General features: G+C 45.5%; 5 protein-coding genes across 5 annotated transcripts; 1 reads left to right on the forward strand and 4 right to left on the reverse strand.

Annotated features, from left to right (window-relative positions):
* Nucleotides 1-5,172: 5,172 nt before the first annotated feature.
* On the reverse strand, nt 5,173-7,358 carry PSV08DRAFT_361117 (ankyrin repeat-containing domain protein; the record flags this gene model as incomplete). The annotated part of the gene is made up of 1 exon (XM_066093008.1): nt 5,173-7,358. The coding sequence occupies one exon, from the start codon at nt 7,356-7,358 to the stop codon at nt 5,214-5,216; it is 2,145 nt and encodes a 714-aa protein (XP_065949311.1). The 3' UTR covers nt 5,173-5,213.
* Nucleotides 7,359-8,575: 1,217 nt separating this feature from the next.
* On the forward strand, nt 8,576-10,308 carry PSV08DRAFT_177399 (fungal trichothecene efflux pump; the record flags this gene model as incomplete). Its single annotated transcript, XM_014226826.1, has 2 exons — nt 8,576-8,970; nt 9,039-10,308. The coding sequence occupies 2 exons, from the start codon at nt 8,576-8,578 to the stop codon at nt 10,306-10,308; spliced, it is 1,665 nt and encodes a 554-aa protein (XP_014082301.1).
* Nucleotides 10,309-12,404: 2,096 nt separating this feature from the next.
* On the reverse strand, nt 12,405-12,923 carry PSV08DRAFT_350130 (uncharacterized protein; the record flags this gene model as incomplete). Its single annotated transcript, XM_014226825.1, has 2 exons — nt 12,405-12,658; nt 12,737-12,923. The coding sequence occupies 2 exons, from the start codon at nt 12,921-12,923 to the stop codon at nt 12,405-12,407; spliced, it is 441 nt and encodes a 146-aa protein (XP_014082300.1).
* Nucleotides 12,924-19,006: 6,083 nt separating this feature from the next.
* Nucleotides 19,007-20,371, reverse strand: PSV08DRAFT_177614 (Alpha/Beta hydrolase protein; the record flags this gene model as incomplete). The annotated part of the gene is made up of 2 exons (XM_014226821.1): nt 19,007-20,149; nt 20,177-20,371. 2 exons carry the CDS (start codon nt 20,369-20,371, stop codon nt 19,007-19,009), a joined length of 1,338 nt encoding a protein of 445 aa, XP_014082296.1.
* A 1,212-nt stretch (nt 20,372-21,583) lies between these two features.
* Nucleotides 21,584-22,769, reverse strand: PSV08DRAFT_400851 (histone-fold-containing protein). The gene is made up of 3 exons (XM_014226820.2): nt 22,378-22,769; nt 22,192-22,322; nt 21,584-22,141 (listed from the first exon to the last, which is right to left on the reverse strand). Exons 1-3 carry the CDS (start codon nt 22,469-22,471, stop codon nt 21,926-21,928), a joined length of 441 nt encoding a protein of 146 aa, XP_014082295.1. The 5' UTR covers nt 22,472-22,769; the 3' UTR covers nt 21,584-21,925.
* Between the last annotated feature and the right edge of the window lie 121 nt (nt 22,770-22,890).

Genomic DNA, 22,890 nt, shown 5'->3' on the forward strand with positions numbered 1-22,890 from the left:
ATTTCTTCTACTAGTTAATAGCAGGGTTGTGCTCTAACAACTAGTCGTAGCTAATTATTATCTCGGTCTCGCTAAGATCCATAATACTAATCTTCGTTCGGCTTTCTTAACTAGCCAGGCGTAACAGTACTGCCTCGGTCTCAAGTCGAATCCAGCCGTTCCCGTATATCGTGGGACTATCGTCGGCTAATACCACTCGCATCGGCACCTTCTTAGTCCGATAGAGTATATTGTTCTTCTCTACTACTCGGGGTGAGATAACGGTTCGTGCGGCCCCACTATCTATAAGCGCCGTCACCTCGTGTCCGTCTATAAGTACCATAGCCTGCAGCCGCAAATCTTACGCTCCTAGTTCGCGTACTTCCTTAAGGGTCGTTTTAGGACTACCTTCACCAGCGTGACCCTGTCCCTAGCGGCATCCTAGTTTTTTGTCTGCTCACTTTTCCTCTTCTTAAGAAAGTAGCCTTCGCCGTCCTTGGCGGAATAGTGTATCTTACACTAATCGTCGTAGCAGAAGCTCCAATAGGTGTTCTCGTGCGGTATATCTTCCTTCGCAAACCCCTTCGTTAGTCCCGGCTTCTTTGTTCTATAAATCGGGCATCCGTCTGCCTCACAGATGTTTGCTGATAGGGTGCTATAGAGGTAATCGTTCACTCCGCGAGCGTCCTCAAACTATTATCAGTAGAAGGTACATCCCTTCCTACAATACGTCCATAAGAGTCGTTCGTGGCTCTTTTCTTTATTAGACCTTTCCTAACCCTACCTAGGTACCCTAGTCGTCGTGACTCTTAGTCTTGCAGCTCTATACATCCTGCAGTTCTTCGCATTACATTCCTCAGCAGATATCGTGCTATAGTAGTAGTCATCTACCTTTCAAGCATTCCGTCGTTATTCCCTATAGAACTAGCAATTAGTCGTACAATTGATCCAGCATAGCTCTTCGTGAGCTTCCTTTTCTCCTAGCTAGTGCATCTAGCAATGCTGTACTCGACACTCGTTATGCCATAAGTTAATATAGCAGCAATCGTCCTCGTTGTTCCTAGTTTCTTCTCGCTTCCTCAAGTGATAATCGCACTATCTTAGGTAGTCAACCCAACGTAGGCGCTCGTGTTGCTCCATTCGTTCTCTGAACGTCCGAGGCGTCTCCTCGTCATTAGATTCCTTGAACCTGGGTTGTTCCTGGGCAGCTCTGCAGGCAATCTCTTCTGCTCAGGGTCCCGTGATTGTGATTCGTCCTTCGATATCACAATCGTTAGCTTAGTGCCTAGTATTTCCACAAATCCAGCACTGTTGGTGTCTTAGGCGGCGTAGTACTTCTGCCCCTTCAACCTGCCAATCCGTTAGTAGTAGTTCATCCCACTTAAAGTCTTAGAGTCCTATTACCTTCTGTACTAGCTCAAAGGCCTCGTCGGTGGCTTATCTTACTTCGTCGTACAGGTCTAGGTCGCTAAAGGTCTCGTCTAGTTCCTCAGTTAGGTAGAGTGTCGCTATCCGTAGCATCCCAATCTTAACTGCTCCTTACTTAACTTCATTCTTCGGGCAATCCCTACGGAAGTGTCCTACTTCGCCGCAGTAGAGGCATGCCTTACTATCGTAACGCTTCTAGCGTTCTTCCTTAGAAAGACCATCGTTAAACTTTCCTCAAGTTTTGTTCTTATCCTTAGACTTGTCTTATACTTTGCTAGTCATATACGTGTCTCCGTCGTGATCCTTATTGCTCCGATACCTTCGGGTATTAGCAAAGGGTAGCCCTAGTCTATATCCTTTCTAGGCTTCCTTCCATTCCTATAATCGTGTGTCGATTCTTATTACCAACTTAATCAACAAGTACAAATCCTTCGGCTTATCATAGTGTACAAGTTCGTCCTTAATATTTTCCTTCAGACCTACTTCGTATACCGTCCGGAGTGCCAAATCGTCCTAATTAATTCGCGCTTATAGTTACTTAAACTCCGCCGTATAAGCTAAAACTACTCTAGTCTACTTCAGGCGAGATATAGCCTTCTCCACCTAGCTTTCAGCATCTACCTCCCCAAAGATACGTCCCAATTCCTCCTTAAAGTTAGCCCAACTACTAAACAAGGTACGTATCTCATCCTTCGTTCCTTTGTTGTCGATATTTGTCAGAAAGTCCTCCACATAAGGTTGCATCCAGCTCGCCGCTTTTCCCTTCATATAAGTGTTGGCCATAAGTATTTTTTCTTCATCGTTTAGCACATCGTTATAGCCGCAGTACAACTCGATGTTAGTAAGGAACGTTCGTAACCCTTCTCAGTTACCATCATACTTATCTAGGGTTGCCATCTTAGGTTTCTTAATAGGTTTTTCGTTCAGTATGGCCATCAGCTAACTCGTAAGCTGATTAATCATCGCTTACATCTCAGCCATCTACTGTGCATAGATCGTGGCCTAGTGCCTAAGATTCCGCAACTCTCGTAAGTTGTGTGCGTCGTCATCCACCTCGTCGTCACTCAAAGTCAGCATTTCGTCGTCGATTGCTGGAGTGGGCACTAGTCCAGGACTCTAGACTAGTCCACCAGCACCTGCCTGCGACTAAGCCTAGTTGTGAGACATCCTTAAATCTTAATCGGGCGTCCTAATGTTAATCTTCCTAAGTCCACTAAATCCATAGGTAGTCAAAGTGTTACACGGGGTTTAGGTCTATACTGCTCTAGTCAGGTCCACCACTATAGCCAATAAGCCTTACGTTAGTGTTCCGTGAAGTTTATCTGGCGAGACAGTAGAGTAGGGTGCTTAGATAGAAAAGTAACAAAAGGTTAGACAACTTAATCTATATTACTATAGACTAACAGGTAACAATCTTGTTAAGTAAAGATACTAGTAAGAAAGTACAATTTGAGTTAACCACAACGAGAGTAAATAATGAAATCCATCCATCCTTATATCCTCATTACTTCAGTCCTGGCATCTAGCCAAGCCGCTGGCATCTCAGATGTCGTTGGCATCTCCAGATATCCTGGCATCTCCAGAGGACCTGGCATCTCCAGATGTCCTATCTTGGCGAGATGCCAAGTCACGTGATCTACGCCCCGCGTTGATCATTACCTTCTGACGTGGACGTTCCATAGGCTCCCTGCCTCCCATCCCTTCGTCAAGGAGAGAATCCTTCTTGTTACTTGTAACACAATCTACTTAGTAGGTATATATATTATACTTAAACGCGGGTTAGAACTATTAGAGGACACTCGCTATTAGCTTAGTAGTAAAATTAACCTTATTAACAAGGCTATTAACGCTATAGAACTAACGATTAAGTAGAGGGAGTTTTTTAATAGGTTGTAGAATAAAGAGAGTAAGGCGTAGATAGAGTTAATCTTATAGTTCTTTAGTTAAGAGCTAGGTGTTTACAGCCAGGTATAAGTAAGGCGTCGTAGGCTTATCGTTCGTGTGGACGCTATATAACGATATCGATAAGTGGGCGTAACGGTTTTAATAGGTAGAGCTAAGAATAGGCGCGCGTAGTTACTAATTTAAATATCTATATAACTAGTTCTAATAAATCCTAAAATTTTATTTTACAAAAATTGTTCCTAAAAGGCTAGAGCCAAGTTTATTCTATAAATTAAGTATTTATTTACTTTATAGATATTTACTAATAGAGTATTATAAAGATAGTTATTTACTCTATAAGTATCTTTAAACTATTATTAGTAGAAGGTATATCTCTTTCTATAATACGTCTATAAGAGTCGTTTATAGCTCTTTTCTTTCTTAAACTTCTTTTATTCTTACTTAGGTACTCTTAGTGTAGTAAATAGGTCTCTACCTTTAGAATCGTTTTTTTTTTAATTATATCTCCTAATTCTTACCTAATTAGAGAGGTTAGTAGCTTATTTTATAGCCCTTAATTAGAGCTATATATTCGTCTAATATAGTAATAGACTAACTCTAATAAATAAGAAGATATATAAGATTAGAGAAAAATATAGAGATCTAACTATTATAAGTAATAAGAAGAATTCTCTCCTTAATAAAGAGATAAGAGGTAAGAAGCCTATAGAACGTCTACGTTAGAAGGTAATAATTAACGTAGGGCGTAGATTACGTAACTTAGTATCTTACTAAGATAGAATATCTAGAGATACTAAGTCCTTTAGAGATGCTAGAATATCTAGAGATACTAATAATATCTAAGATACTAGTGGCTTAGCTAGATACTAGGACTAAAGTAATAAGGATATAAGGATAAATAGATTTTATTATTTACTCTCGTTATAGTTAACTTAAATTATACTTTCTTACTAGTATCTTTACTTAATAAGATTATTACCTATTAGTCTATAGCAATATAGATTAAGTTATCTAACCTTTTATTACCTTTCTATCTAAGTATACTACTCTACTATCTTACTAGATAAACTTTATAGAACACTAACGTAAGGCTTATTAGCTATAGTAGTAGACTTAACTAGAGTAGTATAGACCTAAACCCCGTGTAACACTAACTCTTAGCATAATAGGTTACTAAATATCTTTTCATCTATTAGAGTTAGCCTATTACTATATTAGGCGAATATATAGCTCTAATTAAGGGCTACAAAATAAGCTACTAACCTCTCTAATTAGGTAAGAATTGGGAGATATAATTGAAAAAAACGATTCTAAAGGTAGAGACCTATTTACTACACTATATAAGAGTGCGTAGTATATAAATAATCTAAGATTTAATTTAACACCTATAGGACTTATATAAAAGGATATTAAAAAACTACTAGATAAGCTATTATAGACGGTAGGCTTTTATATCTTTATAGTTCCTACTAGTCCCTAAGAGAAACTAGTTCGGACCCTACTTAGATATCGGTCGTGTCTATAGCTTAGCCGTGACAGTAATCTATTCTTTAATATACTTAAGTAACTTTAAATAATTTAAAATTTCCTCTATATCTTAGAATTTACTATAATATAACGTACTTACATTCTATATAACTAAGAAACATTCCTAACTAAGAATTTCTTACTATTTAGCCTCCTAACTTAGTTAATATAGCGCTATTGTGGGGGTCTAGACGAAAATCTATCTTATTACTTAGAGCACCTCGTTACGAAGAAATATACCTTAAATTATTTTCTATTATAGGAGCATTCCATTATTAGTAGATGTCTTAGATTAATAGATGCATTTGAAGAGATGCATACATATTAAGCTAGTGCTAAAAGATGTAGAGATTGTGAGGAACACATTATTTAACTCAATTTCTCGAACTCTCGTCTTCGTCATCCAAAGCCTCGTCTTCGTCCTCATCCAAAGCCTCGTCTTCGTCCTCATCTAAAACCTCGTCTTCGTCCTCATCTAAAGTCTCGTCGTCGTCCTCATCTAAAGTCTCGTCGTCGTCCTCATCTAAAGTCTCGTCGTCGTCCTCATCTAAAGCCTCGTCTTCGTCCCCGTCTGCAGCTTCGTGCGCACCCTCGTCGTATAGCATCTTTACTATGTGCTCATGGCCCATTTCTAGAGCGGCCTGGAGGGCGCTGCCATACTCCCCCCCTTGTGCGTTGACGTTGGCACCCGCGTCAAGCAATAGACTCACCACCTTCTCATTACCTCGCCACGCACCTGCTTGGAGTGCATTGCCATAGTGTCCACCCTCAGCATTAACCTCAGCACCAGCGTTGAGCAGTACTTCAACAACCCGTTCATAGCCACCAAAAGAGGCTGCTTGAAGAGCGTTACCATATCGTCCTCCTTGATCGTCTACATGAGCTCCGGCGACGAGCAACAATTTCACGGCTTGCTCTCGACCATTAGCTGAAGCCGCGCAAAGCGCATTGCCATGCTGTCCTCCCTGGGCATTTACATCTGATCCAGCATCTATTAGCAGCCTCATCACATCGATATGCCCCTCTGCCGAAGCCACACAAAGTGCTTTTCCGTAGTCTCCACCCTCGGCGTCGATGTTAGCACCGGCATCGATTAGCTGTTTTACCACCCGCTTACTACCACGAGCAGAAGCCATATAAAGGGCGCTACCATGAATTCCAGCCGGCAAGTTGATATTCATTCCGCCACGAAGCAACAGCTCTATTACGTCATCTCGACCTTTGGCTGAAGCTGCTATCAGTGCATTGCCATAGGGCCCTCCCTCCGCATTAGTGTGGGCGCCCGCACTTAGCAGCAATCCGACTGTCTCCTCAGAGCCTCCGACTGAGGCTGCTTGGAGTGCATTACAATAGCGTCCTCCTTGTGCGTTCACGTGGGCGCCTGCTTTGAGCAGCAATTTGACTGTCTCCTTAAAACCTCCGAATGAAGCTGCTTGGAGCGCATTGCCATAGGGTCCACCCTGCGCGTTGACGTGGGCGCCAGCCCTCAGCAGTAGAGTGACTACCTTGTCAAACCCCCCCGCTGAAGCCACTTGGAGTGCATTGCCATCGCGTCCTCTTTGTGCATCAACAGGAGCACCAGCTTCAAGTAACAGTCTGACCACTACCTCTTGTCCTTTCGCTGATGCCTCGTGTAGTACTCTGCAGTACTCCTCTCTCCAAATGGCTTTGTGTTCTTCGTTTTTTCCCTTATTGATGGTACGAGCAGTAGCATCAAGCAGCATTTCTACAGCTCGTTCGCTGCCACTATTCAAAGCCGCAAAAAGTGCACTGCCATGGTGTCCTGCTTGCGTAAAATCCATAGCGCCAGCGTTAAGCAGAAGCTGCATTATTTGAATGTGGCCTGAGGCTGAAGCCGCCTGAATCGCATTGCCGTAGTAGCCACCCTGCAAGTTTGCATTGGCGCCGTTCGCGAGTAGTATCTGTACAATGTCTTCCTGGCCTTCAGCTGAAGCTGCCTGAAGCGCGGTATCAAGATACCCTCCACGAGCATTGATATCAGCACCTTTCTCGATTAAAAGCTCAACCAGCTGCTTGTGGCCTTCTACAGAAGCTGCTTGGAGTGCGTATCCGTAAAAGCCACCTTCCGCGTCAATGTCGGCGCCCTCATTTAGTAGGATCCTTACCACCTGGATATGGCACTTTGCGGATGCTAGATAGAGTGCGTTGCCATAGGTTCTGCTTTTTGAATTGACGTTGGCTCCCGCATTGACTAACAGCTCAACAATTCCACTGAACCCTCTCTCTGCTGCTTGCAATAGAGGTGTGCGACCGTCGTTGTCAGAAACTTCGGTAGGCGCACCCACTTCCAGAATTTTTCGTACGGTTTCCAGTCGTCCGTGTGCAGAGGCCCATAGTAGAGCTGATGACTCTCCATGCTGTACATTATGGCGGTAGAGATATTTGTTCAGTAGGTGATAAAGACGGCGATCAGTTCGTGCGAAGGTGTTAATGTCTCGTTCTAAGCACAGGTTTTCTGCTATAGAGATAACCAGCTCGTTAGCTAAGTCGGAAAACATATTACGATATCAAAGCTAAACAGGCTGTAGAGTCTGTTTTGTCTCGTAGGTCAGGAATAGTAAGAACAAATTGGTTCTTTTACTGCGATTGGCATGAAAACGTGTCTCGCACAATGACTTACGTAAGATTGTTTCCTGCATTACGTCATAATCGATGCTTATCAGGCAGCACCCAATCTGGAGCAACGCCGGATCGCCATCGTCACAAACACCACCATTGGTTAGGTATTAAAAACCTAATAGTAATAAGTAGAGGTAGAGGTAGAGTTGGAGTCACATGTAATTACTACCCTACCCAACCACTACCCAGATCTAAGCAACTCTACTATACCTCTACTATTACCTACTTACTAGCGTACTTCTATTCCTCTACTACTATACCCGTATCATTGCGGCTAGATAAACTTAGCCTTACTAATCTGTTGGGTTATCTGACGGGCTCGCAACGTACTTATCCCTTAGATTCCTCGAGCTTTCAGCCTCAACTTATAGTTCAACAGTAGCATGGCTAGTAATGAGCACAGCAGGTTGCTTACTGTAAGAACTAGCCCCATATATCCCACAGACTATGGCTTAGCCCTCTCCACTTCCCCACAGTGCGGGGAGGTGGGAATCCAAGTTTGGCGACCCCGCGGCTCGTTCGGCGATTCGGCCCTGGTTTCACATGTCGGCAGATACACATTAAAATGCACTTGGGAACGCCCGGGGTCATATTGAACGTCAGCCGTTCATTATGCGTCCGTGCCAGGTGGGGGAATGTCACTAAGCACTTGTTCGGCGTTTCGGCTTCGATTTGAAATGTCGGCAGATGCAATACACTTAGGAACTGCCGGGATCATATTGAACATCCCCTGTTAAGTATGCGCCCGTGCCAAGCGGGGGAAATGTCAATAAGTACGCCGTGTTTCTGGCTCGGTTTGGGAAAAGAAGACGCAATCACTGATCCGAGAGCATTGACAGTAGGGAATTTCATACATCAAAATTAACATCGCCATGGCGAAAGGCCAACAAAACAAAGAGCTGCTTGCGGCGCATGCACAGTCCAAGGTTCATTTTGAAGACGACACGCATCGCGCCGCCATCGAAGACAACCCCGAAACAACCTCAACGACAGTCAGGACATGGATTTCCATATTTGTGCGTCTCATAATCCCGTGAAACAACCAACACGTCGATATCTCTGATAGCATGCTGATCAAAGAACGAACGTACAGTGTATGGCCGCGTCCTTTGGCCCTGCAGTCCCCCTCCCCTTCACCTGTATCGCCGCCATTGTCGTCCAGGTCTCGCGAGATCTGGGTGATGACGTGAATTTTGCCTGGATTGTCGGTGCCTGGTCGCTAGCCAGTGCCTGCTCTTTCTCCATTGCCGGTCCCCTCAGTGATGTCTTTGGACGCAAGATCCTTGTCCTTGCCGGCCAGATCGTTGTGCTTATTGGCTCTATTGTGGGTGCGACAGCTCAGAGCGTTGCCAGCCTGGTTGCAGCTGAGACCGTCATTGGCGCTGGAGCTGGTTTCGTCTTTGTGTCTTATTCTGGAGCTACAGAAATGCTTCCCAACAAGTGGCGATCTGTTGGTGTTGGCATCCTCGAGGGCGGCATCATGATTCCTTGGTAAGTCCTTCCAATATGCCCCTAATACACATCATTCTCAAACGCTGATACTATATGATTTGTTGTAGGGGCTCATTCAACGTGCTGTTTGCCAACATTCTCCTCAAATATACCACATGGCGTTGGATTTTCTACATTTCCATCATTAACGAGAGCATTACATTCGTCGGCACAGCCTTCTTCTACAACCCAGTATCCCGTCCCCGTGGCGACTACGACAAGACCCGATGGCAGCAGTTTCTGGAGGTTGACTGGCTCGGTCTCGCACTCTTCACTACTGGCCTGGCAACTTGCCTCGTTGGCCTGACCTGGGCCGGGTCTGCAGGCCACCCATGGCATGGAGCATCGGTTCTCGCGCCCATGCTCCTCGGTTTAGCAGTTCTTGCCTGTGGTTTTGCCTATGACTTCACCATTGCAAAGAACCCCATCTTCCCGCTAAGGCTCTTTAAGTTATGGCGCGGATTTCTGTGCATCTGCATCGTTCTGTTCATCTCTGGCATGAACTTCAACTCGCTCTCCGCCCTCCTACCTCAAGGCACAATGTACATGTTCACAACGAACGGCATTGAAATCGGCGTCCTCGCCCTCCCTAACAACATCGTCGGCATCGTAGTCAGCGTCATCATCCCAATATTCGCTCACAGGATTGGACACATCAAATGGCTGTTCGTCATCGGTACGGCCTTGCAGCTCATCTTCATCGGAGCAAGCGCAGCCACCGTTAACCCAAACCACAAGATCGCGTGGGCGTTTGTCCCGGGTTTTGGGGTTCCAATGTTCCTCATGGTTACCATTCTGGGATATGCCATTGCTAGTCTGCACGTACCATACTCGCATCTCGGTGTTGCCATGGGTCTTCTGGGCACGTTCCGCTCAGCTGGCGGCGCCGTTGGCAATGCCATATTCAACACCATCTTCCAGAACAAGTTCAATACATACTCCAGTGAGGATATCCCTCGAGCTGCCATCGCTGCAGGCTTAAATGCAACTGATCTTGGCGCAATCATTCCCGGCGCTATCACGTACAACATCGGAGTGCCGTACGCAGCGTCCCTGGGATCGATCGAGGGCATGACACCTGCTATTGCAGAGACATTGAAACTCGCAGTACGCCACGCATATGGGCGCGCATTTCAATTTGTGTTCTATATTACGATCCCATTCGGTGTGGTGGCACTTGCTGCATCATTCATGGTCGAGGATCCTACGCCTTACATGACGAATCACACTCAATCGGCGATGGAGGCGCCAACAGTCGATGGACTGAGCTTGAAGGAGGTTGGAGAAATGGAACAGGAGCACATCGAGGCTGCTCAGGATCCCAAGACGATTGGCTGATGGTTTCCGAGATTTGTCGTCTTTTACACAGGTTATACTACCCGGAAGCCTGGTTTAAAAACTAGTCAGCTTGGTTGTAAACTAATTTTTGAAATTACACAATATTCGTTGAGCCCAAGTTCACCAATCATACGGTTATTCAGTCTTTACTCTCTGGTAGTAGCCCTTCCCAATATCACCATCTGTGGATGCGACGCTTTGTTGATGCTCCTGGGGTTCATTCCGGGACTGACCAACTCTTTGAGGATTTTATATATTTTCTGGCTCTCGTAGTACAAACAACCCATGGCACCGAATATTAGGACGAAAAGCTTTAGACAATCTGTGCTCGGCGATTTTAATACTACTGAGGTAAATAGCTTGCTTCAAAAAGCGAATATCACATACAGCGGCTGGTAGGTAATCTGGAAATCGGTCTCTGATGCACTATACGTGTCACAAGATATCAAGATCGACCAATTCTGATCCATTTGACCTAGGCTTTCATGTTAGCATATTCTATGGCCATTTTGCGGTGCTTCCCTTGCGCAATCGTCTTTGATACATTTGGTCGGAAGATCGTAGTGTAATGATATGACCCTTTTGAACATGGGCCCGAAAATGATCCATGTTTTAGAGTTCAAGACTTTGACCTTAGTTCACAGCTCTATCAGCAGAATATGTACACATCATCTTCTCGGCACTTTGCTCGGCCTGCTCACGCCCAACGAGATGCCTATCGTCCAAGTAGTCGTTCCTGACGGTTGGATGAGATTATGAAAAGATCCCCCCCTCCTCAAAAGACAACCGCTCGTCACAGATGTAGTCTGGGCATTAGGTCCCTTGCATAAGTATTGGAAACTGATCGGGTGTGGATCGACGCTCACTTGCCGACTCGGGTGACTCGAATTTGATAGTCTGTATGAATCTCATTCTTTAAATGCGTTGACGCTTGACTGTTTCGTATTTGTCACATACATCCACCATAAGTTGTACAGCCTCAATCCTTCTCTTAAGTAATTGATCGTCTTTCAGCCCATCAGGCTACTGCTGATGCACCATGTTCGCGAGCCTCGCAAGCTCTGGAGTGTGTGCATCGAGATCAGACTCGATGTAATTTTATTTCTCACCCTGTGCCTAGCGCTTGGTATCCTAGGTGGAAAACTTATAGAGGCCATCTTTGTGGTATTCTTTGACGACTTGCTTGTTGCGCTGCGCCCGCTTTGTGCGGATCTGGTTGGAGATCTGCCGGACCTGTTCTTCATCCTTACAGCCTTCAATCTGATATCAGCTCTTTTTCAGATGTGCTCACTGCTGTTTGAGAGATGAGATCTTTGGGTCTGGTGCCAAATTAGCTCAGACTTCATCGGGCACCATGGCTGAAGTGCTCCGAGGATCACGCGGAAGGCTGACATGTGCAAACCAACGAGAAAGTTAGCTTTCCTTTTTGACTTCCAACAAATGAATTTGGATCTCGAAATTGGCGATCTCATTCAGGTAAATACTGTGAAAAGACGTGAAGCCAGGATCTTGGCGCATCATTTGGTCGCCAACAGGGTCGAGTGTGTCTCCTGCAATGAAAGTAATCAGTACCTCGTCTATCATGACGGCAAAGCATAGCTCCACGGACACTCGCGCAGGGCGAGTAAAAATACACCGTTGGCTGCATTTTCCACACCCCTCTGAGCGAATCGCGGTGTTCATCTTTTCCCGTGTCCTGAATCGAGGCTTCGCTAACCAATGTCATTTCAGAGCTTGGAATATAGCATAGCCTCATTGTCGCAGAGCTCTGCACCATGACAACGACGAAAGAATGGTTGCAGTAACTCACATATCTTTAATCAAAGTAGGATATGGTGTTTAAAACCTGGCGGTTTGGACCGAAAGATGGCTGCTGCGCCTGTCAGACACGGCACACCAAATGTATTGTCGTGGAGGGCGAGGGTGATATTCCTTGAAATGACGCAAAAGATGAGCCTTTTGGCTGGGGCGCAGTAAAAAATGGTCCTAGAATTCATCGTCAGCAAATCGAGTGGGTACAGAACCTAGATCTTGTGGACACTTCGAGCAAGTGGACGTACGACTTGGGCTTGTTGGCGCCCGTGTGGCGGATGAACCTAAAATTCATAAGCTTGTATGCATTGTCCAGTGTTTAGGTATTGAACAATCATCATCTGGATATCCTGGTAGCTGAGGGCCTTGGGAAATCCTCTTCCGACAGTCTCTTCGGAGAGAAGGCCAAGAATTCCTTTCGACTTTGCATCTACCGGGATTTCCGGATCCTTGCCACTGCCAGAATATGACGAGTGGATGCTATTCTGGCCGAAGAGCTCATTGATGGAACCACTGTTGGGCTTCTGCCGTTCTCCGTCTACCAGCTCAGCCGGTCAAGCAACCGTATAGCATAGAAGCTAGGAGCAGCCCGCCGAGTCGATGCGATGCCGTTCACCAGGGAAGATGGTCGTATCGTAGCCGATATTGAACCTCAGGATGACTCGAAAGTTATCGACGTTGAGCATCCGTTTCCATCCTTGTTCGGCGTGCGGTGTCCGAAGGGGGGGCAAGCACACAGTGATACTACTGGATGATTTTAGTCGAGCAATACCCGGAATTAATATTGGTGTCGAGATAGCCATGTTTGTGGTCAAAAATATCAGCCGATCACCAACTGAGCGAATAGTGTATTCATGCAACCCGGCGGCTTCAAATGCGCCATGTAGAATCAGGATGATTTCGAACGTTGCCGCGCTCCAATACGGATTACAAATCGTATGGAGCGCAATGCAAAACTCTGTGATCTTCCCAAATACGCCTTTCGCCTAACCTGGCAATAGTAAGCCGTCCTTCAGGCACAAACAAATGCCGGAAATGTCGAATCAGCTTCGCAAATCACGTAGGTGAGGCCCCACGCCTTTCGTCCAAAACGGGAACAACACACTACACTGTACATGCTAGTGGATTGCACTCGGGAACATCTGCTAGTCAGGCTGAAAGGCGCAAAAAGCTACCGCAACCACTAACACCCAAAAATATTAAGCTCTCGAGAGGTGCGGTGGGCTAGTGTTCGTTACCAATCGCGGCGATACCGTCACACGCCCTTCGTGACAGATGCAATATCCCCAAGCAGCCTGTTACGCTGTCACTGCGTAATCACGCGCCCTATCGTACTGATATCTTTTCTGTACAATCACCGACTACGCCCCAAGGCACTGCAAGCAAACTACTTAGGAGCCACTATCATACAAGGCCGGATTACTAAGATTATACGAACCGACTTGCTTTGCAATCGTTCTTGGCCCTCGGGCATGGGCGGTAATGAATCAGAATAAAGGGGAAGGAAGTCTCCAACAGCATTTATGAAAGGCAGTACGACTACAGAGAGCAACACGTCTTGAAATCACACATATAGGAAATACACGTCTTTCTCGTCCTTGATCCGATCGATACTTCTTTCATGTCTTAACCTGTCGGTCAGTCTGCAAAGACTCTCGAGTCTTACGGGTGGACCTTAGACCCACATGACACGTCTGTTCTTCTAAAAGATGTTAGTCAGTGGGACCCCGCTGTGTACGACGTGACGGATATCCAGATTTCACAGACCAAACTCGCAAGCATGGTCCATTATTATGCAAAGAAGCGACTTTCAGAAGAGGTTTAAACTCTAGGCGGGTGTACATGATGAGATTTTTCTCCGGGGAATACGAAGACTTCCGGGCAGAGCTAACCCGATGAAAAGGCACCTCAATTGCTCAAAAGTACCTGGGTTCATTTCTACTCCGTCTAGAAACCTACCACCTAACATGTCTCCTTCACGATAGTGGTGCTACCCCGGAAAACCTTCGTGCAACTCTCCTATTTTCTAATTTCTATAGTGAATACCTTGCACTAAATATACTAAAGAGGTTTGGGATATCAAAAGAGTACCCTAGGAGCGTAGTAGAGGCAGTGATTTGACACTAAGACCCTACAGTTGTTAGTACAATCACTACTGTTGGACAATTAATTTAGCTTGCTACTCTTTTCGGTAAGCATAGACCTTGCAATTTAAAACCTACTAGGAGGACTTTTAGTATACATACTGAACTGGTGGACAATGCGGGTAAACACACTCCTATATAAGCAAGAGCAATATTAAGTCTGTTATAGCCGCGTATCCACACAAACAATGGTCTGGCTGCTTTGCATGTACTATCGAAGAAGAGTTGACTTTGAATCCGTGCGCATATTCTTCAGCAATTCCAAACTTTGCTAAAACTGAATGGGGTATTAAGTTGATGGAACCGTGGGATAATTAAACGTCGTTAAGATACTTCAAGTTTGGATTGCTGCACGCCTTATCATGATTCGTTTCAAGCAACTGTGTGATGCTACAGCTCTTCCAGAACAGACAAGGATCTTATGCACTAAGTTCGATCGTGAGCCAATCAATAGATAGTTACCAGACTTGCTCATCGACGTGAACGCATAGCGGGTTGCGCACTTCGACAAGCTGTCGGGCCTCCTGCAAGCAATCACTCAACACTACTACACTCTATTGCAATCTGCAGTAGATTTTATCGTCTAACGACATCTACTACATCTTCCTCACATGTACACGATATATGTCTTATCTCGCCGTAGTGCTGGCAATATATATTGCCATTTTTGCTGGCACCTATTCCAGCACTCCCGCTACGAGAATTCACCTTAATTTGCGCCCTAACGTCACATTGGCCTAAAAAATCCTCCAAATGTTCCTTAGAAATGACTCCTACCATCTATATCTGTTTTATATTGCGCGATTGAGGCTCAGAAGAAGTCTTGTTTAACGCTTCAAGCTGCAGCACTCAGGTTGCTTTTAGTGTCTGGTCGTGCAGCAGCATTGCAGTGCCTTTTAAGCTAATCAACGATGTCAACTGTCAATTAGGTGAAAACGTGTGGTTCCTATGATGCGATCGCGAAGCATTATTAATCAGGTCTTATATGTCATTGACGGTGGTAGGTATCTCAAAACTCCACTGGGACCCATTAGTAAGAGAGGTGGGGTGGTGCGCGAAGCTTAAAATCAAGCTCCAAAAGCACAACTAATGGATCATGAGGTAGCAAGTCGGTTGCGTTAGATCTTGATAGTATGTTTGCCATTATGGACGCCTTTTGAAATACCTTCAGAAAGGTCAGGATGAAAGCTTTCTATCATCTCCACTGGAAATGCAACGGTCCGTAGCCATGTGAAGGCTTCATACTATCGCCCACCCTCTATCTCTCCTGTGATGCAGACTCTATAAGCATTCGTACTCAAAAAGCAAATTCTTATTACAGGATACCTCCATAACATAGCCACTCTGACAAGGCATCAACGGCGAAGGAGGCACGCGATACCCTAGGCAGAATACCACGAAAAGGCACAGCAAAGGGCGAGCACATGCGTCTGTTTTCGCTTCATAAAAATTCCAGCTCATGTACTCCAAGGACAGATAAGGAGATCGACATTGATCACTCCATTCAGGCTGTGCACTGTGATGTTAAGCAATAATCAATCCGGAAATTTCTGTGACTCACGATGGACGCTACTACTACTACTACTACTACTACTACTACTACTACTACTACTACTACTACTACTACTATCACTGACTCTAATCTATTTTCCAGCTTTTCTGCAATGATTAGTCGTATCCACGGTCCTGTCCTTCGAACTACTCTGTTTTCGAACCGCCCGGACCCTATCACATAGATTGGGTTTTGACAATCCACCTTAATTCTTTTGGCATTGAGCGGACATGAATTGGCTGTATCGCGCAGCCAATCGTTCCGCCCGGCCAGCTATAAAATCAAACAGCAAATTGCCTTGCGACAAGTGAGTGGAAAACTGTAAACCCTTTGGTGCTGCACCTCGTTGAGCCCCTCCCAGACCGCCCCAAATAAAGATTCTTTTGGGAGATGATTTTTATGTCATGTATCGCCTGCCCGCGAGTGAAATATTCTCATCGTACTCTCGGTTGCTAAAAAGCAAGGATAAGACCTTTTCTACGGAGCTGCCTCCCTAAATACAGTTGAAGGCATATAGGAACTTCCTATCCCCTACCAAATCTAACACTATACGGGGTTATCTGTTGTTATAACAATTAGTTAGGTTCTCGTAGAAGTTTCATTCTAATCGCAATACATCCTATCTTGCTTTGCTGGCTGCACTACTTAAACGCAGCTTTTACCCCCTCACTCTTGTGCTGGTAAGCACCATTTGCGCTGCTAACAAGCCAACTAAGGTCAGTGCACTATATATATATAATAACATCAATAAACGCTGCAAGGCTATCGCTAGGACCTGCGGTCTATTCAGGATGTTTAGACAGCCACACTAACTCCATTATATTTAAATAGAACTTACAGACCTAAACGATAGCATTTACCTTAGGCGATCGTCAATATAGCTAAGCATACTCTAGTTGCTTACCTAGTTAAATATCCGTTAGGTATTTTCTAGACTAAGTTCTAATATACATACTATACAGTACTTAGCGAACGCTCCTAGTTATACGTTAATAGAACATACGCTTTAGAGAAAAGCGGCTAGACGATTTTCAACCTAAAGATTACTACTAGCTAAAGTATCTTTTCCTAACAAAGCGACTTCGCACCCTAAGTCACTTCTAATAGTTCTTTTTAAGTTTGCAAGTAGATATCGTATATAGAGAGAATTAACTAGATTTAAAGTAATAGCTTCTACCTGTACAAGACACTTAATATATCTAGGATTAGGCATTGGAACTGTTTCACACTCCGCTGTACGTTCTGTGGGATGAAGTGCAAGTGCATTCATATTCAGTTCGAATGAAGCACTGGTAAATGCTCCTATATGCTAACCTGGCTAGACATTGAACATCGATGCTATTAATTAGGACAGTCTCACAACTGAGGTGACTAGACTTCCACACAATAGTGCAAGGATAATAACCGCTCGAGGTGAGACTTTAGAGCGGCTGGCGTGCCTGGTTATAATATGTATGCCGCCTACTTCCATTGCTCTATGTGTTTACTTAAATCTAGCCCCGTAATTTCCGTTCCAATCAATCGATTAAAATAGACTATGTTTGGGATGAACATGGTGGAGAACTAGTCGCTCAAATCATCCATTGAGTGGGCAGTTGCTTTCATGGTTGGGAAAATTCTGTTTGCATAGAGGTGGAAGGTCCACAACAGACAAGTGTTGAGGGTTAGCAAGCCGGTTAATTCTGATCTAGGCATAATCTTTACTTCTATACATGAAGCTAGTGCTAGATTCAAAATTTTCAAGGAGCACCAAATTTGTGAACGCCAGATATGCACGGTAGCACAAAGCAGTGAACAGGTTTCTCTCCCTCTGTGTTGCCATGACTGTGCCTCCGAAAGGCCCTCGATATAAGAAACTGGCAGGGTTTTGGTAACACAGATACCTAACGTGAAGATCATGAAACATGAATAAGAGTTCAAAATATCAGTTCGCTTTTTGTTGAGGCCTGAAAATCATATATCTCAATTTTTCGTCTCCTAAAGACATCGATAAGGAGCATCTCTACATTTTTGGAGGATTCATAACCGTCCAAATTTCACATATGATCAAGATTGTACCCTTCAACATAATTTAACGATATACAGGCACGTTGGGAAGGCGATATTGGCCTGTGCGCAAGGTTCATATTGATCAGTACAGGCAAGGCGCATACCTGCGAGCAACACACGAGCTGGCTGATCAACCAGATTTACCAGATAACGTGATGAAGTCTCGCGTCCGTATCGTGTCGTCAGCATTGGAGTCATATCGATTTTGCTGCCAAGGATCATCCGCTGGTCCTCGCCGATTCGTGCACTGTCACGAAGACTGACTTGGTATCCGCTGAGCAGGGGTATCCATGTTATATGGGCAAAAGAGTTGCCGTCTGGTGCAGTGCTGACCAGAATTTCTGGTACTATAAGTGAATGAGTAATACCGAAACCATGCTATCCGAGGCGTGCAACAGTGATGGGGAGCTTCATGAAAATGGCAGGTTGCGAATTGCGAGATGTGCTCAGGTTTCGTTCTGTCTCGACTCAAATCATGAGCTGACGAAAGAAAGCATTAACTGCAGGTTTATTGTAGTAAGATTCAGAAAGCGGTTTCAAAGATCACTACGTAGGATGTGATTATCGGTAATCTAAAGTACGTGTCAGACTTTCCCCAAAGACAGTATGTTGACAACAAATCAGATTTTAAATTTTACTTTACATCTCGTGTAAAATTCTATATAAATGGTTACTTTATAGCCCTAATTCATTGTTCTCTAAAATGAAGTCAGAAACAAGAAAAAACTTTTGTGTAGTCATTTCAGGCTTAATCAAAATGTAGGGTGATTGATTTGGCAAAGAGTAACTGATGCTCATGCAAAACAAGTCCGGCGGACAGGACAGCAATGAAGCAATCATGAACAGAAATCAGGAAGGTCGGATTTAGCTATTAACTGAGCTGATAATGGATACAACACGAGGACACGGAGAAGACATTCTGCGGCGCAAGGGCACCGCACGGGAATTGAGTCAATAAGCCCTCAGTGTCGCCTTTTCTTGGATCATGGTCGCTTATACATGGATTTTGTAGGAATTCAGGTCTTAATAACTCTACTCCACCTCTAACTCCTCACACCTCTCTTCCACCCCTATACAACTCCTCACCACGCTAAAATACCTCTACTACTTCTGGTTGACTAATGTAGACAGAACTAAATCTCTAGGCGGTGCCGTTGTAGGAGGTGTTGATGTTTCGGAGCCTTGTGGTAAGTGTCTGGATAGTCTTCTTATGGCAGCCATCCTCGACTGGCACGCCGTTGAAGCGGTCCTGAATCCACCTCATGGAATCAACTATTGCTGCGTTGTTGGTAACGTCGTGGTTCGAATCAGGGTAAAGCAAGAGGGTAGCCTTGGTATTAGGGAAAGATGAGCAAGTCTGGTTAAAGTCCCACTCGGTGTTGTTGGCGTAAGTAAGCGCATCAGTGATGCCTTGAACAACCAGCATTGGCGCAGCGAGGGCATGTGGTCCGGCACCACTGAAACGTTTCTGCCAGTCGACGACTACGGGAAGCTTAAGCCAGTCAAGGCTCTTGAATAGCTGCGCGCCAGTCAGGCCTGCGAAGAGGGATCGGCCTGCAAAGATACAGCCTTGGTTGACAAGAGGAACTCGGGCTAGCGCAAGGGGTGTAAGGTGGTCTTCAATACGGAACTCCTTGGGGAAGAGCCCAGCAAGCGACTGCAAAAAGAAGACGGATACTGCATCACCAATAGGTCCACCGTTTGCTCGTCGGACAGATTCAGAGATCAGGTCGAGAGGACGGAGTGCCGGTGAGTTTGCAACAGAGCCGAGAAAGTTGCCTGCCCTCTTGAGTTCGTCCTGGTTGGGCATTCCAAGTCGCTCATTGGTCCTCCATGCAGTCATGCCTCCCTCACTGTGGCCGATGACAACATAGTCTTGGGAGAGGAGGTTTCCAATAACTTTACGGGCAGCGACTAGGCTGTAAGCAACGTCAGCGGCGTGCAGAAAGCCAGCCTCGTACATAAAGCCCTGAGGGATATCTGATCCCTGGCCAGCGTAGTCTGGAGCGATAACAGCATATCCAGCCTGTGCGAGGTAGTAGGGTCCCTGCCATTCGTAGTACAGGTCTTTATGATTGGAAGGCGCACAGTTTCTCGTGAATCCTGCTGTACCATGTGCCCACACGATGGTGTTCAACGGCTTGCTTGGATCGGGCCTGCTGTAGGGCAGAAGCACAAATCCACTGGCGGGAATAGGCTTTCGGTCGATATCCTCGGTCATGTAGAGGAAACGGGAAAGAGACATTCCAGAAGGTATAGTAAAGTTGTTGGTGTTTACTATGGACTGAGGGAAGTCCTCTCATCGCAACACATCACCAGGTTTGGCACCAGTGACATTGGCAGGAGTGCTGTAGAATGGTTCGGAGGATACGTTCTTTGAGACCATAGAGCCAATCTCGGCCGCGACAGCTGGTCGAAAGGCTGCTTGACAGGCGGCATTGCAAGATTCCTGAGCATGGCCCAGAGCGGCCTGGAGACCGAAAAGGGACAGAGTAGAGATTCTCATGATTGAAGAATGAAGGAAAAAAGCGAGTGTTGTGTTGATATTCCGAAGCAGTTCAGTTACCGAGTGGTATGAGAAATTGACAGAAGATGGCTGGCTGAGCTGGTGTGGTGTCTTTCAAAGGCTGTTAGGTTGTGCTCTTTATATACATCTCAGTTGTCATTCGTCCGATAATGAATTATTTTAGTGACTGTGCGCAGGAGGCTCTAGTAACTCTCCAAGACGCTTAGCAAATGATTGTTACCACAAAAAGAAAGTTCTAAGAGGCGGTCTGGACCCACGTGCACCTCAAGGGAAGACCGGATGCTCAAGTGGCTGTACCCTTACTTTCCTCTATGGTGAGCGTATACCTATACAGCGTATAGCGGAAAAACATGCTGCATCGAGCTAGTAAATTCCAGTACCATTAGTAATTAATGCGTATAGACACTCGTATATCGGTGCATAGTGTTTCTAACATACACACCCCAAATTTGATAAAAACAGATTGGTCGAAGATCAGAAGGACCGGAAGTGCAGGACGTGGCCTACTTTCCAAGAACGCCGAGCTTCTGTGAAAGTACAAAATTCAAATTAATCCCAAGGACCGGTCCCTGATTGCCAAGTGGCTTGTCTTGAGCTTTTATTTGTAAAAGGATACATGGCGTACTGCGCATTCTCGCCTAAGTAAAAACATACAGGGGCTTCGTAAGGTCATCAGGGAGTGGTTTGGGATATACCAGTCTAAATCTGCTAGCGTTTTGCTCGCAAATAGAGAATAGCTTCTCCTATTTTGTCTCTTGTTATTGCGTTTTAAATATGCTTTCCCAGGTTCGATCGATCTCTCTAGGTAATTGTGGATAAAGATGTTCAAGCGCACGGTGCTCCCTGGCAGAACATGTCCAAAACTAGTAGATAATTCGCTGTAGAAAAGCTTCCGATTTATCATTGAAAAATGTTTTGGTGAACAGACAACAGGAGTACAGAAAAACGATTAATCTACTTAGCATGTGGTAAGTGGACAGGGACCCCGTGTGTCCTGTCTTATGCGGGAAGGCGCAGTGTTGCTAAGCCATGACTGAATAGGTATGTGCTGCCGAATGCGTTACGCAAAACTTTCCTGACATCCGCATCCGGCAGGTTCGGATGTGGCCTGTCATTCTGTACGCAGAAAAAATAATCTCATACGCTCTACGCCAAGAAGGATTAAGAGATTGACGTCACAGTTCAGGCAGGTAAAGAAGGTTCAAGTCGTGATACGCTGAACAGGTGTTACTAGTTACATTAGAGCTGGTTACTGTAGCCGACTCTGCACAGTTTTGGACATGATATCAGGATCGAGGGTAAGCATAGGCTACTGACCTCCTGTGCGTGTAGTGCGCTGTGAAAGCTTTCAAGTACTGCAAAAGTAAAGTAACGCCGTCGTGTACGTAACTTGGCTGATAAATAGGTACTTATCCAGACACGCAAAAGCCAACTCCTATACAGCACTTCATGCTATAGCCCCTACTTGCAAATTCGAAAACAATATCTATGAAAAATAAAATTGGGTATCTGCATACGACTCTCCGCTCCAAACTAGACCGGAGCACCCCAGGCTGCGCGCAGGCGACGTGCGAGCTGTATGTCCTTTTGCTGAATGGTGACGCGCCTTGCATGAATGGCGCATAGATTGGCATCATGGAATAGGTTGACCAGGAAGGCTTCAGTAGCTTCCTGTAGGGCCATGATGGCTTGACTCTGCCATCTGTTGGGTCCTTCTTCGCTTGTGACTGTTTGGGCGATTTCACGGACCTGGACACGTTAGCAACGAGGTAAATGACTTGTCACGGTTGCGCGCTTACAAGACGCTGGAAAGGGAGCTTCAGCAAAAGCAGGTCAGTTGACTTTTGGTAACGCTTGATCTCACGGAGAGCCACGGTACCAGGCTTATACCGCTTTTTTGCGCGATCAGGCGCAGGTCCTGGCGCTCCAACTGTGCCATGTCAGTCACTGTGGGTGCGCCCCTTGGTCGCGTGGCTTTGACGTACGTCGCTTGCCAGACTCCCTTCTATCACCAATACTAGCTCTCCCGCCTCGTGAGGGTCGCGCTTTGTTGCGCCTAGCAGGAGATTTCGGTGCCATATCGAGTTTCCGTTGTAGAGATGTTGCGCCAACTGCTGAAAGCGAAATGAGCGACGACGCGGTGGCGAGAAATGTATGCGTTTGGATGGGATTCGAGGTTACCGCGTATACCGGACGCGACGCGAAGTAGCCAAACTTTGGCTTTGATTGAACTGGCGCACTGCGGTTCAGATGTGCAAGATGGCAAGAGATCAATGTGGGTCTCAGGAATACGGTGATCTAGGACAATGAAAAAGGGTTGCCGTATCGGATGGGCTTGTTTGCATTGCCAGCCGTTCTCGCGTTGCTTGGTCGCGTCGCAGCACTGGGCCGAGCCGAGGGGCGGGCACGTGTGGCTGGTGCGCGGCCCTCAAGTGGATCTTATCTAATCTGAGCAGATTAGATTAGATCAAGCTAGCGCTTTTGTCAGCCATGATTCA

Source organism: Bipolaris maydis (genome assembly GCF_028858645.1).
Source record: "Bipolaris maydis strain C4 unplaced genomic scaffold PSV08scaffold_5, whole genome shotgun sequence".
In the NCBI taxonomy this organism is placed as follows: Eukaryota; Fungi; Ascomycota; class Dothideomycetes; order Pleosporales; family Pleosporaceae; genus Bipolaris; species Bipolaris maydis.